The sequence below is a fragment of the Eptatretus burgeri genome, chromosome 11 (assembly GCF_056783735.1).
Source record: "Eptatretus burgeri isolate ZD-2024b chromosome 11, Ebu_testis_v1, whole genome shotgun sequence".
Taxonomy (NCBI): domain Eukaryota; kingdom Metazoa; phylum Chordata; class Myxini; order Myxiniformes; family Myxinidae; genus Eptatretus; species Eptatretus burgeri.
Window position 1 is genome coordinate 36,318,008 of NC_140971.1, and position 16,417 is coordinate 36,334,424.

At 48.1% G+C, this 16,417-nt stretch overlaps 1 protein-coding gene and 1 long non-coding RNA gene across 5 annotated transcripts in view; one reads left to right on the top strand and one right to left on the bottom strand.

The window, feature by feature from the left end:
* LOC147016871 (ELAV-like protein 2) overlaps positions 1-16,417 on the bottom strand; it is a 211,260-nt gene that overhangs the window by 134,034 nt on the left and 60,809 nt on the right. Inside the window, exons 1-3 of one of the 4 annotated variants that reach the window (XM_085846006.1) lie at positions 11,234-11,428; positions 6,991-7,073; positions 6,626-6,836 (exon numbers count right to left, since the gene is read on the bottom strand). In XM_085846006.1, coding sequence (XP_085702132.1) covers positions 6,626-6,836; positions 6,991-7,065 — 286 coding nt within the window. In that variant the 5' untranslated portion in view covers positions 7,066-7,073; positions 11,234-11,428. Of the gene's footprint in view, positions 1-6,613; positions 6,837-6,990; positions 7,074-11,197; positions 11,429-16,417 lie in introns of those variants that run through there. The other 3 variants (XM_085846003.1, XM_085846004.1, XM_085846005.1) reach the window with 3 other exon arrangements.
* Positions 11,543-16,417, top strand: part of LOC147016873 (uncharacterized) — a 65,491-nt gene continuing 60,616 nt past the window's right edge. Inside the window, exons 1-2 of the long non-coding RNA XR_015049227.1 lie at positions 11,543-11,632; positions 15,794-15,915. This is a non-coding gene — a long non-coding RNA (uncharacterized LOC147016873). The remainder of the gene's footprint in view (positions 11,633-15,793; positions 15,916-16,417) is intronic.

Consider the following 16,417-nt stretch of genomic DNA (forward strand, 5'->3'; position numbering starts at 1 on the left):
GCCATGTGCGTCCCGCACAGTGCGATGGTAATTATCATGGGGCTGTGCGCGTGGTTTGCACACAGTGGTGATCCTCACAGGCGGTCGTCTTAGTATGGTGCCGGCCCCGATCTGTGTCATGGATTGAAGGAAAGGATTAGTTATAAATCAGGGATAAAAAGAAGATAGATGTAGGTATTAGATGCAGATTTGAATGAAAGGGCGTGCCGGGCACACGTCCCACACAGTGGGTGGAGGTCATCGCCGTGTTGCACGCATGTCTGTTTTCGTGGTTTAATGTATGATTCTGTTATCTCCTTAGACAGTACCATTGCAGCTGTCTCATCGTCTTGTTTGTGTTTCTCCTCTCATGGTACCACCCCACTGCAACCAGCCTCTCTTCCACTGCAAAGGTACTGGTGTCTACCATCTTGGTTTTCATGAATAAGAGGAAAGAGTTGGAATGAAGACAGAGATTGAATGGAAAATGGAGATATAATTAGACCTAGTTATAAGACCCACGCAACGCACTTCGTCCCGTTAATCCATTAGACATGAGGGGATGGTCTGACTGCACAAAGACTAACAAAATAACTGCCTGGGGATCACTGTACGTTGGGTGGCATTACCTTAGAGGCATGCGGTTTTGCAGAACCGCAACATTATTGTTTCGCATTGATCGGACAAGGGTCATGTTTCTATCCAATATGGCTGCCACACAACTTCACCGATGACAATCAGTTTGGCAGTCTGAGAGAAGGGCATTTCAAAAGTTTTTGATAAAATTAAATATGGCTGTCATCACTGATGACATCACTCCAACTTTTTGTACCCGTCACAGGTTCACATGTTATCGCAGTCAAAAGATTTTACCTTACAACCTCTGACCTCTTGACAAAAATATTTTCAGTTAATCTTTTCACCATTATACATACCTGTATCAAGTTTGACTTGCATCTCTTCAGCCCTTATGTTATTGTGGTAACAAAAACCTATCACAGACAGACAACCTGAAAACATAATGCTTCCAGTGACTGTTTGCGAAGGCATAAAAATAATTGTCCAGACAAAAACAAAATGGTACCCCTTCAGTACCTTAATCCGTCGATAATCAATGGGTTATCAGCCAGAATGACTCGTTTCCCTAAATATAAATGAGAAAATAAACAATAAAACCCGAGGAAAGGATGCAACAAAAACATGAGAATTGATGTTTGACACTGACACACAGAAACACACAGAAACACACACACACACACACACACCCACACACACACACACACACACACACACACACACACACACACACACACACACACACACACACACACACACACACACACACACACACACACACACACACACACACACACACACACACACACACACACACACACGGATCGGGAATACGACCAGTGGGTAACCACAATTCACATTACCTTTGCACCTTCACAAGCACTCGCACATAACCACATTACTGCAAACTTTTATTACATCGATCCAGAAGCTCATTTTATACATACGTATTCAATAGTCAACATGAATGTTCAAGGCATGATAATGAGGTTGTTCAACCGGGCAACCAAGTCAATGGTTTGGTTGCCCAACACCAAACCTTTCTCATCCTGGGAAACCGTTAATGTCGAACCTTACTTTATCAAGATGGTTGAGTTGGGAATGGTTATTGGGGTCTAAGAAAATATTTTGCATGCTCATGGAGTTAATTTGCACTGGACCGCTGATCAGTTGAAGAGTGATGCACATATGATATAAACCAATGAGAATAACAGGGTTCGGTTCCACAACAGAATTTGGTGCTTCTTCATATCAATACATATGACCTATCGGTAATATAAATCAATAAATAATGTTGGGCGCCAACACACAGGAACCAAACGAGATATTTCAAAGAACACATTACTCCACACAGTCGAAAGAAACAAGAACATGGGTGGGGTCTTCGAGTGGAAAATTTGATCGGTCATGACATAAAATCCCATAATATTATCGAAGTATCGCTAAACAGAAGGGTTTTGAAAGTGCCAATAAAGCAATTTGTGTTGTACAGTGTTCAAGTATATTGAGAGGCAATGAAAACGCACACCAAATCAAAATTGACTGATTTCATAGCATGTGAAAAAGGATAAACGTGCACAATCACACGAGATTAGTCAGGGACAGTCCGACAGAATCTGCACAGACGGGAAAAATCGGGACGTGCACATGACGCAACACAAACATCCAATGATGCAGGGGTCTGTACAGTCAATATAGAGCGTGACCACCTTGGGCGGTGATGCCACTTGACGACCCCCCGGTCGTCCCCTTGTTCCAATGGTGGTTCTGGCTGTTTCTCGTGCTGTCCCGAAGCAGTTGCGGAAGTGACTGAAGCCGATTTATCGTCTTGTCTTGCTGACATCACACGCTGTGCATCAGGACGTGGACTGTCGCTGACCGTTCCTGTGATTATGTATCAGTTCTTGGGCCAAGAAACTTGACTGGTGGACATGAAAGCGTCAAACAACTCTTTCTTGACTAATTCCACTGTTCAATGCATGCTGACATCACACGCTGTGCATCAGGATGTGGACTGTCGCTGACCGTTCCTGTGATTATGTATCAGTTCTTGGGCCAAGAAACTGTTGAGTGGTGGACATGAAAGTGTCAAGCAACTCTTTGTTGACTAATTCCACTGTTCAATACACCAATTGATTGGTTCCTTTGATCATTCGTTAGACATGCCATTTTAATTGACGGCCTCACAACGAAGGCACCCTGCGGTTTTATAATGCATGGATACACTTTCACATGCAGCATTTCTTTTTACCACTGCTCATAATTTCCATGATTTACCATGTTGTTGCGTTCAGACTCAAATGTCCCTACACAAACAACAAACCGGACTCAAACACAAACACCCATAACAGACCCATCAGGCATGTTTTAGTACTTGATATTTGCTCACAGTTTGTATTCAAAAAAAGGCTATATTCCATCGAAATAGTAAATGCATTTTCATTGCCTCAGTGACTATAATTAAATTGAAAGACTAGAACGGCACTTGGAAAAGTGCAAACCTCCGCCACGTAATGCCTGATCCACGAGAACATCTCAGGCCCAATACATTTTTTAAATATGCTATTCAGTTCTATATCGTTTTTGCCCCGATCTCTCAATGGTGAAGATTCAGTTTAAAAATTAAATAGTTCTCGTATGCAGATGCGGATTCAGAGCTTCACCAAAATCGAATCAGTTATCGTGGTCACACACCCAACCTGTCCACAACTTTTTGATATATACTGCTGTACAGGCACTCCTCACTTAACGACCTACCTGTTTAACGACCGCACGGACTTACGACCAGCTCTCTGACCAGTCGGTATTGTACACTGTACGAGAACTTTGGTTGTGGAAACGGCAGCGCGGCATCTCAGCATCAAGCATCTCATTTCGCATCACCCTTTCTCAGTCTCAGTCTCGTTCCCGCAGTCAGGAATGTCGTCATCTCCCTTACCCGGGACCTCTACAGCTCCCGATAACCCTGCTGATAACTCCGATGATGACGCTGACGACCCCGAAACACAACCAGACCTTGAAGGATTCGATGACTGAAATGTTAATCTGAATGTCTTTTTTTTTATAACTTTAATTTTTTGGGGACATTTTTATAATTTTTGCTGATTGCATTTTTATGTTCTGTAATATGTAAGAGTTATGCAAATTAAAACAAAGTTATCAAGTTGGTGCTTCCTTTCGACCTTTTCTTTATTCAGAATAAATGAAAACGATTACCTGCATTTGCAGTATGCAAACCTAAGTAATGTATTGTTACGGCTGTGGAAATTCGCATTACACCATAAAGGGCCCTCAGGTGAGATATCTCGATAGGTACATGTGTAGTTAGCCCAAACCCATTGTATAGAGGGAATTTATGTGATCTATTCGGGCTGCGATCCTCCAATTAGTCGTTTTTCTTTCTCTATCTTTTATTTCAAACCAACAAAAACCGCCAACGATGCTGGTGGGCTTTTCCCGCCATTCTTCACCGCGCTTGGTGTGAGGGAAGGGGGGGGGGGGGAAGGGCGGCTCGCCGCCGATTGGTGGATGGACAGCGTGAGGCAGTCGGGGTGAGGGAACGCCCCTTTTTGAGAACCCTCTCGGAGGGTGGAGCCGAAAACGGGGCGGAGTGAAGGGCGGAGCCCCGCGCTATAAAAGTCGGACATGGGCGGGGTGCGTTCTCTCCCTCTTCCTGCGCTCTCCCTCTTCCTGCTATCTCCCTCTTCCTCTCGCTCTCTCCCTGACTCGTGGAACTCGCCTCCGTCTGAAGTCGTTGTTGGGTCCTCGCCGAGCTGTGTCGTCGTAGTCGAGTGTCCCTGCGTCGGTGTGGAGCTCGTGGAACTCGCGGAGCCCGAGGAGCTCGTTGAAGTCGAGCTGTGTCGTCGTGGTCGAGTGTCTCTGCGTCGGTGTGGAGCTCGTGGAACTCGCGGAGCCCGAGGAGCTCGTTGAAGTCAAGCTGTGTCGTCGTCTAGTCTGGTCGAGTCGGCAGTGGAGGACGGTGAAGGAGACGGAGCTCGGAGTGGAGGTCGTGGGAGGAGGACTCAACGGCTGCACCAAGGGAAGTCCTTTCTTTTCTTTGGGTTTGTGTAAATGACTGTGGGTGGCGCCTGTCCTTAAAGTAGTATTGTTTTAAGTGTTGCAGTGTGTACACGTATTCGGTTTTAACTCTTCCTTTGCTTTTTATGTGCATTTTTCTTTTGCTGTGGATACATGCTTGTCTGTGTGTGTGTGTGAATAAACGTGCTTGTGTGAACTTGTTCCCCATTTCGCTGCGTCCTTTCCTTCGTTTGAATTTCCATCTTGCATCACGTAAGGGGTTCGTAGTGGGTTCAATATCCCAGTAATTAATCGGAACCATCAAGGCCGACGATAACACCGCTCGGTTATCACTGCAGCACGGAACGGACCGCTTAAGCGGTTCGTGTCCGGAGTCGGCCTGTGGCGTGGTACGATCGCCCGGTCGACCATTCGCGCAGGTACTTAGGTAGATCGAATTTGGCGAGCAACCCTATCCTGCGTGGGTGGGCAATTGGCACGATCGTGGTGAGGTTAAACCCCCACCCGTGACTAGCTCCCGGCATTGTTCCGAGAGGGTCACGACTGAATTGTCCGTTCCGGTGGGCGAGGCGGCCACCATTCGAGTCGAGCGGCCGATTGCCTGCCGGCGGGCGCAAATTCGCGACAGTATATTACAGCTGATTTCCTCTATTCCGTTTATTACAGTATACAGTACACCACTGTATAAACATTTTAAAATATACTAAAAATGTTATAAATGGTGCAAAGGTGACTATAAATTTTTTTTTAAGATGGTTGACACAAACCCACTACCATTACAGTATGCTTTAAATATCGGCAATGGGGCGGACCTTGCTTATCGACCAATTCGCTTAACGACCTAGTCGTAGGAACGGAACTCGGTGGTTAAGTGAGAAGGAACAGTATATCGGTTTAGCCCTATCTTTCAATGTCGAAGAATCACTAAAAAATTATCAGATCCGGACCCGGATTCGGATCTACACCAAAATTGAATTCTTCTTTGTCACACACCCAAACATGTCCACCAAGTTTTGTCCGAATCCGTCCACAACAGAAATTGTGCTATATATCATTTTTAGTCCTACCTCTCAATGGTGAAGAATCACTTTAAAAATTCTAGTTGTCGGATCCGGATCCAAACCTTCACCAAAATCTAATCAGTTCGTCCTTGTCACACACCCAACCTGTCCACAAAATTTCATCCTGATCCGTCCACAACTTGAGATATCCTGCATACAAAGACAGAAAGGGGTGAAAACATAACCTCCTTCACCTTCGGTGGTGGAGGTAAAAAAAAAATAATGATTTTAAAGATTGTAGAAATTTTTTCCCACAAGTATACTGCTGTGATGCAGTCTTTTACACCACCTTATTTAACACATTACATGAGTTCTTCGTGCCCTTTACGTCATCCTTAAAAAGAGCATGTCTCCCGTTTGGAATGGTTTTCAATTATATTTGACTGCCAGGTAGGCAGATAGAATAACAAGTTCTCACCCCTCTCTTCAAATGTGCGATCGGGCCAAATTCAGAGCCAAAGTATCGCTAAACTGCAGGTTCGTTTTCCGATTTGTGTTCAAAATTTCACATTCAATTGAAATAAAGTTGTTCCTCAATCATACTGACATTGGTAGACAGATAAAGTGAACCAATTGCCTAACGCTGCTTTTCGCTTCGCATGCACAGTGTAATAAAGTAAATGATGCTGCAAAATGTGAATAAACACTGGCCGAAACATTTGGTTCTGATGTCAGAGTGGAGGAAGAAGAAGCCAATGATTTTTAAAGGAAGATGATAAAAAGTAGGAAAGAGAAACAGGGGGAAACAGGCCCACAATTGATGGAAAACAATTGCACAATCTTAATAATGTTCTACTATATCTACATACCGATACAAAACAGATATTACAGGAAAGGACATCACTTCGAAAAAAAATTATAAACCTGTATTGCACCATTTTATAACCGAACAACTTCGAACTAAAAGGAGTAAAACGAAACAACCTCAAAATATTTGATATCAAAATGGGATCGAACACCTGCTCGCTCACCGGTGAGCTTGTCACGGACAAGCTTACACGACTCGATGTCACCAATGGAACCAAAGAGACTGCGAATCTCCTCCTGACTCATGCTCTGAGGTAGATAGTTCACGATGAGGTTGGTTTTCAGATCGTCAGACGTGGAGCTGCTCGACCCCATACCACCAACAGCACCACACAACATACCGTTGGACATTGGGGAATCCATCGGTGATATGGACTACAATAAAGGAAGGCAAAATAATAGGAAAAGTTGGAAGGAAATGGTAAAAATGGCACGTTATTGTTGGGAGTGGATCACTTCTAGTATTAAATGGAGCTAACAGTCCATAACTCAATCAATACAATTGATAAAAATGCTATGTGTGACAAACCCCAGTCCAGTTTTCTGTTCCCCAGGACCCATTTCCAGGTGCCATTGTTGGTGCATCACGAACACGCACCGACATCGTGCAGTCTGAGGAGAAGGGGAGGAATCACCGCAAATCAACAAATGAACAATTGAAGATTGGGGAGAAAATTGTGAGGTGTGCATGGGCAAGGGATGATATTGCACATGTGTGTTTGAGAGGTGGGTTGGAGGTAAAACATATGGGATGGGGGAGGATTTGGTGGTGGAATACATGTTGGTGGGAGGGGGGTTGTGGATGGGGAGATGTGGAGGGACGCGCGGAGGCGACGGAGGGGACGCGCGGAGGGGACGGAGGGACGGAGGGATGCAGGGAGGGGACGGAGGGACGGAGGGACGCGCGGAGGGGACGGAGGGGACGCGCGGAGGGGACGGAGGGGACGCGCGGAGGGGACGGAGGGGACGCGCGGAGGGGACGGAGGGGACGCGCGGAGGGGACGGAGGGGACGCGCGGAGGTGACGGAGGGGACGCGCGGAGGCGACGGAGGGGACGCGCGGAGGCGACGTGGGTGGTGAAAGAAGTGGGTTTGGGGGGCATGGGCTGTGAAGGGCGTGGGTTTGGGGGGGCATGGGCTGTGAAGGGCGTGGGTTTGGAGGGGATGTGGGCTGTGAAGGGGTGGTGAAAGACGTGGGTCTGGGGGGGGTGAAAGAGGTGATTTTGGGGGGCGGTGAAAGACGTGGGTTTGGGGAGGGGTGGTGAAAGACGTGGGTTTGGGGGGGGGGCGGTGAAAGACGTGGGTTTGGGGGCGGTGAAAGACGTGGGTTTGGGGGGGGCGGTGAAAGACGTGGGTTTGGGGCGGTGAAAGACGTGGGTTTGGGGGCGGTGAAAGACGTGGGTTTGGGGGGCGGTGAAAGACGTGGGTTTGGGGGGGCGGTGAAAGACGTGGGTTTGGGGGGGGCGGTGAAAGACGTGGGTTTGGGGGGCGGTGAAAGACGTGGGTTTGGGGGGGCGGTGAAAGACGTGGGTTTGGGGGGCGGTGAAAGACGTGGGTTTGGGGGGCGGTGAAATACGTGGGTTTGGGGGACGTGGGTTGTTAAGGGGTGGTGAAAGACGTAGGTTTGGGGGGGGAAGAGGTGGGTTTGGGGGGGGGATGGTGAAAGGTGGGTTTGGGGGGATGGTGAAAGAGGTGGGTTTGGGGGGACGGTGAAAGAGGTGGGTTTGGGGGGGACGGTGAAAGAGGTGGGTTTGGGGGGACGGTGAAAGAGGTGGGTTTGGGGGGACGGTGAAAGAGGTGGGTTTGGGGGACGGTGAAAGAGGTGGTTTGACGGTGAAAGAGGTGGGTTGGGGGGGATGGTGAAAGAGGTGGGTAAGGGGGGGACAGGTGAAAGAGGTGGGTCGGGGGGCGGACGGTGAAAGAGGTGGGTTGGGGGGACGGACGGTGAAAGAGGTGGGTTGCGGGGGACGGTGAAAGAGGTGGGTTGGGGGGGACGGTGAAAGAGGTGGGTTGGGGGGACGGTGAAAGAGGTGGGTTGGGGGGACGGTGAAAGAGGTGGGTTGTGGGGGGACGGTGAAAGAGGTGGGTTGGGGGGGAGACGGTGAAAGAGGTGGGTTGGGGGGGACGGTGAAAGAGGTGGGTTGGGGGGGGCGGTGAAAGAGGTGGGTTGGGGGGGACGGTGAAAGAGGTGGGTTGGGGGGGGACGGTGAAAGAGGTGGGTTGGGGGGCGGTGAAAGAGGTGGGTTGGGGGGACGGTAAAAGAGGTGGGTTGGGGGGACGGTGAAAGAGGTGGGTTGGGGGGGGGGACGGTGAAAGAGGTGGGTTGGGGGGAACGGTGAAAGAGGTGGGTTGGGGGCGGTGAAAGAAGTGGGTTGGGGGCGGTGAAAAATGTGGGTTGGGGGGCGGTGAAAATGTGGCTGGGGGGTGAAAGACGTGGGCAGGGGGGCGGAGAAAGACGTGGGGTTGGGGGCGGTGAAAGACGTGGGGTTGGGGGGTGGTGAAAGACGTGGGGTTAGGGGGTGGTGAAAGACATGCGTTTGTGGGGGCATGGGTGGTGAGACACGTGGGTTTGGGGGCGTGGGTGGTGAAAGACGTGGGTTTGGGGGGGCATGTACGGTGAAAGACGTGGCTTTGGGGCGTGGGCGGTGAAAGACGTGGGGTTAGGGGCGGTGAAAGACGTGGGTTTGGGGCGTGTACGGTGAAAGACGTGGCTTTGGGGGGGTGTAAGGTGAAAGACTTGGCTTTGGGGCGTGGGCGGTGAAAGACGTGGGGTTGGGGGGAACGTGGGCGGTGAAAGACGTGGGATTGGGGGGAACGTGGGCGGTGAAAGACGTGGGGTTGGGGGGAATGTGGGCGGTGAAAGACGTGGGGTTGGGGGGAATGTGGGCGGTGAAAGACGTGGGGTTGGGGGGAACGTGGGCGGTGAAAGACGTGGGGTTGGGGGGAACGTGGGCGGTGAAAGACGTGGGGTTGGGGGGCGGTGAAAGACGTGGGGTTGGGGGGCGGTGAAAGACGTGGGGTTGGGGGGCGGTGAAAGACGTGGGGTTGGGGGGAACATGGGCGGTGAAAGACGTGGGGTTGGGGGAACGTGGGCGGTGAAAGACGTGGGGTTGGGGGAACGTGGGCGGTGAAAGACGTGGGGCTGGGGGAACGTGGGCGGTGAAAGACGTGGGGTTGGGGGGAACGTGGGCGGTGAAAGACGTGGGGTTGGGGGGGAACGTGGGCGGTGAAAGACGTGGGGTTGGGGGGAACGTGGGCGGTGAAAGACGTGGGGTTGGGGGAACGTGGGCGGTGAAAGACGTGGGGTTGGGGGGAACGTGGGCGGTGAAAGACGTGGGGTTGGGGGGAACGTGGGCGGTGAAAGACGTGGGGTTGGGGGGCGTAAGCCGTGAAAACGTGGGGTTGGGGGTGTGGGCGGTGAAAGACGTGGGATTGGGGGGCGTGGGCGGGGAAAGACGTGGGGTTGGGGGGGCGTGGGTGGGGAAAGACGTGGGGTTGGGGGGGAATGTGGGCGGTAAAAGACGTGGGCGGTAAAAGACGTGGGCGGGTGGTCTCACGTGGGTGATGGGGGGATTGCGCGTGGGTGGTTGGGGAATCACGCGCAGGTGGTGGGGGATCGCGCGCGGGTGGTGGTGGGATCGCGCGCGGGTGATGGTGGGATCGGTCGTGTGCGGGTGGTGGGGGCGGGAGGCGTCGGGGAGAGGGAATGTGGGCAGTGGTAATGGTGGAAATGCTGGGTGAAGGATTATGAGGCAATGGAGGCAGCACCGGGTCGGGGGTCACAGAAAAAGGTAGCACCGGGTCGCAGAACAACATGAAGGGGGGGGTGGGAGATGCCTGGTCCCGCTCACGGGGGCGATGCAATGGGAGGTCCCAGAGCTGCGTCGTAGGGTCATGGAGAGGGGGGGAGGGGTCCTTTGTGATACGAGGGTCAGTCCCGGTGCAGAGTTGTTGGCCCACGTGAGGGGGGTTCCTGGCGCGAGGCGAGGGATTCCCCAGGGCGACGCAGAGTGTGGTGGGTCCCGTCGGCATATGGGGGATAATGGGGAGGAGGGGGGGTTCAGGGTCGCGAAAGGGCCCGGCGGGGTAATGCAGGGGCGTCAAAAAGAAAGTGTGGGGGAGGGTTCCAGAGATGATCGTGAGGGGTGGGGGAGGATAACAGTGCTACCAGGGTTAGCCAGTTTGAGATACTAGCAGAGTACCTGCCCTACGGGCGATTTTGTCCAAACATGCAACACGTTATTTTTATACATACCATTATTTGGGTGGTGTATAGGCAACCGTTTGCTCTGTTTATGCAAAAAAAAAAACCCTAGGTTGCATACATGAAGCAAAACATCTCACTGCAATACGTGGACAGGAATACTGTACTGTAAATGGTGGAAACTTGTAGTACCCTCCCCACCTGGAGGCGGCGCGATACACATTTACATAGAGAATTTGCGTCCAACCTATCTCCCTCACCACGGGAAAAGATAAAAACAACCCCATACATTAATTGGGCTCATGCTGATCCTGTGTAGCAAGTCTGGATCTGCAGTCGTAGTTCTTGCGTGACAAACAAACCCACACACAAACAACAGTCCGTGAATTACAGTATGGATTAATGTGCAAGTCCGGCGAAAGGTTAATTTTACATGTAGAATAAAACTATCAGGTGAGGACACGAACAAATTTATAGCTCTATTTTGGACCATTTTTGAAAAGGAGAAAAATTAAATAAATAAATAAAATTACCTTAGTACTGTACTTCTCATGAATTTCCCAACATACCTCGCACCGCCGAGTTTTAATGCAAGCGTATATAGCGCCGCTGCGTTGTCTGACGAGCGTGATGTTGAATTATTACAACAGTATCTTAACAAAGTACAACAATGAAGAACCTTGATTCCGTCCGAAAGAGAAAAGAAAATCGAAAAAATGTACAAAAAGTAGTTCTAAGCTACGCACACGTGACGTCAGACCTGAAACACGCGCCGCGCGCACTCATTTATAGATTCAGAGTGTGTAAATATATAAATAATAAAACCAGGCAATTTGATACGTGCCATTTCACCGCTCTATTTTCTCACACTATACTCCTACTAGCTTTGCAGTACTTAAAAAAAAGTAGTTCGCCGGATTTTCTTGTTGAATGCGGCGGTAAAGTTTTCACCAGGATGTGAATTTAAGGTATTTGTTATTTTAAATTAATTAATCAATCAATTAATCATTGATTCCTCATGACATCGTTTTAAGAGACAAAAGTCTCGGCGTTTGCCCCGCGAAGTTTATCTCACCTTTTACGTTTTTTTTTTAATTTTTATATAAACCTTTGGCCGTCCAATCACTTGCATTTCTGAAACATGTTTTCGACAAAAGAACTCGAATTATCCTCGATGTATTTATGAGGTATTTACGTCGAATGAAACGATCTCTTCGACGTGGAGAGATTAACCAATGAGGTGGACCAAGTGTGGTGTGGCTTCGAGAATGTTCCACAAAGGTCTTCGTGCGTCTTTAAAATACGGGAACAATTCCAAATCGATCATAACTTTCAATTAAGCGACTTTCGTGCATCAATCCAACTTGAGGGAATCAATAACGTCAAGGGAAGCATTCTGAGCGGTGGTTCTGGAGAAGAAGAAGATGAAGAAGAAGATTTCTGAGGAAATTGAATAAGCGCGCCATTTTGACCGACTCAGTCACGTGACAAGATCCCCGTTTCCAGTCAGGAGAGGAACATCCTTGACCTTGATGGCGTTGGAACGTCGGGGTCTCTCTCTCTCTCTCTCTCTCTCTCTCTCTCTCTCTCTCTCTCTCTCTGTCTCTGTCTCTGTCTCTGTCTCTGTCTCTGTCTCTCTCTCTGTCTCTCTCTCTCTGTCTCTGTCTCTGTCTCTCTCTCTGTCTCTGTCTCTGTCTCTGTCTCTGTCTCTGTCTCTGTCTCTGTCTCTGTCTCTCTCTCTGTCTCTGTCTCTGTCTCTGTCTCTGTCTCTGTCTCTCTCTCTCCCCCCTCTCTTTTTTTTCTCCCACAGTAATGTTCTTGTTAATAGTGGTAGTGATTATGCATGATTCAATCAAATGTAATTAAATGCCGAGCTCATTGGTCACGGTGACATCATAAATACGCGAACGCGGCATCTTTGGTCAAACCTGTGCACCTGTTCAGTCAGCGCAGGTGATGCGTCTTCTCGTGCCATGAACCACGTGACGAATTCAAGGAACATGGCGGCCGCTCTTGATCTGGTCAGCACAACCCAGTTCAGATTGTCGATCTTTCGTTTAGACTTTCGATATGAAATACGACACGTTTTAAGTGCCTCCATTTAATCGCCGATTGGATTAACTCTTTCACGAACCTACTGTCCCGGCCCCGGGCCTGAGGTTTGACGAGCGAGCTGATTTCGCCAGGAATTGGTCATTTGTTTGGGAGTGCCGGAGACAAGCCCCTTATTCTTCACGAAAGACCGTGGGATCTTTCAAGTTTACCGATTAATGGTCGAAGGCGCGAACCCCAGCTTGAGGTCCATCCGAGGGAGGGTGCACGCCGTGATGCAACGGCCGACCTCGATGAAGCAATGTGCGTTTACGGTCTGGTCGGGAATCTAACCCGAATGACAGCTCACGAGGGGGGATGGGGGAGTGATGCCTCACCAAACGTTGCGATACACTCCGGGAGTGGGGGGGGGGGGGAGGGGAGAGGGTTTTGGAAGGAAGTAAGCGTGAGGAATTGGGTTCTTGAGTTATGTGGGGGGTGGGGGTCGTGCAGGATTGAACGAAATGGGGTACTTTACAACAGCATGTTGTTAAAGCAAACAGAGACCACTGGGAAATGTCCGTGGGGGTGGAGAGGGGAGGGTGTAAGCATGAGGGCAAGGGAAGGTAGAGGAAGGGAATGGAAGACAGCATGACAGGTGGGTAGGGAAGGAAGGAAGGCAGTGGAAAGGGAAGGGAAGGAAAGTGAAGGGTGATTAAACGTGCCCAAACAGCAACATTTTCTTTTTAACCACTTTACAACAGCATGTTAATACAGCAAACAGAGACCGCTGGGTTCTATGTAAAACTGGGCGGGAGCATTTAAAACCCATGCTATATTTCTGGCAAAAGCCTGCATGCATGCACCGCTCATGTCGGCTCACTCTGAATCTGATTCGTACATGCTATCCTATGGGGATGCAGTTTTAAATTAAAAACTAAACTGTCAGTCTTTAACAGTCTGTGTATGTAGTCAAAATCATGTATGTAGTTTTGGAGAAGAGAGCAAATACCTATTTTGGGGGTCAAACACTCCCACCCCAAAGATCCTCTGAATGAGTGCAGAGTTTCATGCGGTTGATAAACTTTGGTATATCACAGGTGATGAAGGTTGTGGTCAAGTTTCATCGAAGTCGTGTGTAGTTTCCGAGACGAGAGCAAATACCTATTTTGTGAAGAGTGCGGATCATCAAATTCAATAAAAATAGGACCACCTGTCCTGAAACTCACCTGGATCAGGAGCAAGTCACTCAAACCCCCTTAGACCCTGAATTTTTTTAATGCCGTGAACAAAGGTTAATTTTAATTTACCCTCCCGTCGACCCCTTTAATGAGTGCAGATTTAGAAGCGGCCAATACACTTTGGTATATCACCGGTGATGAAGGTTGTGGTGAAGTTTCATCGAAATCGTGTGTAGTTTTAGAGAAGAGAGCAAACACATTTTTTGGGGGGGGGGGATCTAAAAAAACCCCTGCACACCCCCTTAATGGGTGCAAATTTTTGTGCAGTCAATACACCTTAGTTAGGCATCAGATATGAAGCTTGTGGCCATTGATGGACACCAATCTTCAAGTCATGCCACAGATTTTTGATTGGATTGAGGTCGGGGCTCTGACTGGGCCACTCAAGGACATTTATCTTTTTGTTCCTTAGCCATTCCAATGTAGCTTTGGCCGTGTGCTTCGGGTCGTTGCCATGCTGAAAGATGAACTTACATCCCAATTTCAGCTTTCTTGCTGAGGGCAGCAGGCTTTTCTCTAGAATTTTTCTGTATTCTGCTTCATCCATTTTCCCTTCTATCCTGACGAGTGTCCCAGTCCCTACTGATGAGAAACATCCCCATAAAATGAGGCTGCTACTCCCATGCTTCACAGTAGGGATGGTGTTATTTGGGAGATGTGCTGTTTTGGGTTTGTTCCTAACATAATGTTTTGTATTCGGCCAAAAAGTTCCATCTTGGTTTCATCAGACCACAAAACTTTTTGCCACCTGGCTTCAGAATCTCCAGTGTTTTTTTTTCACACCTCAAATGGGACTCAAGGTGGGCTTTTTTGAGCAATGGCGTCCTTGCCACATTTATGCACAGGCCAGACTTGTGGAGTGCTTGGGATATTGCTGTCACATGCATACAGTGACCAGTTCTTTGTCATAAAGGCATGTAGCTCTTTCAAAGTTGCCATTGGCCTCTAAGTGGCCTCTCTGATCAGTCTCCTTACTTGGTCATCCAGTTTGGAGGGACGGTGTGATCTTGGCAGGATCTTGGTGGTACCATATGCCTTACCCTTCTTAATGATTGTCCTGACTGTGCTCCAAGGGATAGTCAGGCCTTTGAAATATTTTTATACCCATCTCCTGATCTGTACCTTTCAACAACTTTATCCCAGAGGTCTTTTTTCAAGCTCATTGTTACTCATCGTTGTCTATCCTGTGAAATGCACTACACAGCAGAGGAAACGAAGAGGAGCAGCTGATTTTATTCTGAAATAATACAGAATCACGACAACTACAAATCACTACAACAGGTGGAGGCCAATTAACTAGTTTGTGATTTTGAAGGTGTTGGTTACTCCTGAGCTAATTTACAATTGCTCTTATAAGTGTGGTGGACACTTATCCAACTAAGATATTCTAGTTTTGTATTTTTGATTCATTTTCTGAAATTTTTAGAATTTGATTTTCACTTGGAAGTTGTGGGTTACGATGTGTAAATAAAAGTGAAAAAAGCCTGATCTAATGCAATTTAATTCCAGGCGATGAGGAAACAAAAGTTTAGCAAATTATTTTGGGTTTAGCGAATCATTCCGATGAGGTCGTAGAATGATGAGACTTTAAGAGGACGTACACAAAAAAAGTTGTGTTTGAAGATACTTTTCAAAACTGAAGGCACCTCCAAGTAGTACAGCTGCTCAGAAAACTTACGTCTGACATTTTGAACACAGAGTGGTCAGAACGTCAAACCTGAGCCTTGCCTTTCCTGTCACTTCCTTCTGCATTCAAAATGATTAGTTCAATCTGCAATGAAATATGGCATGTGATTGTTTCAGCAAAAGTAAAAGCAACCTTATATTTCCTCCTTTTTTCCCCATCCTTATTGGCAGAAAGCTATTTACAGCCTGGAGGGGTCCATGTACTAATGACTGCCTACAGCCACATAGAGCTGCAATGCAACGACATGGTCTGGTTGTCATGCCTATTTGTAAAATTGAGGCCCACACAGCAGGTACCCTGAAGCACGCGTGGTTTTGTTATGAACCTTTTGAAGGGCTTTTTCCAATTCTAGTTCTACTGCACAGCTCATGCTTTTGTTGGCCTCTTGACTGCTCTAAATTATGTCTTGTTCTATTTGTCCATTTTTTTTATTTCCAGCGTTTTTTTTTTCTGCCCATTTTGTTAATTACTTAGCTCGTGAATTATGTTTGGGCACCAGGGTCGTGTGTGTAATAATTTTTTCTTTTTCTTTTTTGGTGTTCATTTGTTTTGCTTGTATACAGTATATTTATTTTTTGTTAGATGTGCCCTTGAAAAATGTGGATTCGTAGTGTGAAAGGATAGTTGCAAAAACCCTTTGGTCCATCATCATACCTGTGTCGCATTTCATCTCGACTGCAACACAAAATAATGAAAATAGCCCCAAAGAATGAAATTGAGATGACAAAACAGATCTGCTATTGAAAACAAACACACATGCATCAATCACTGAGAAAAGGAGTTGGAAGGGGGAG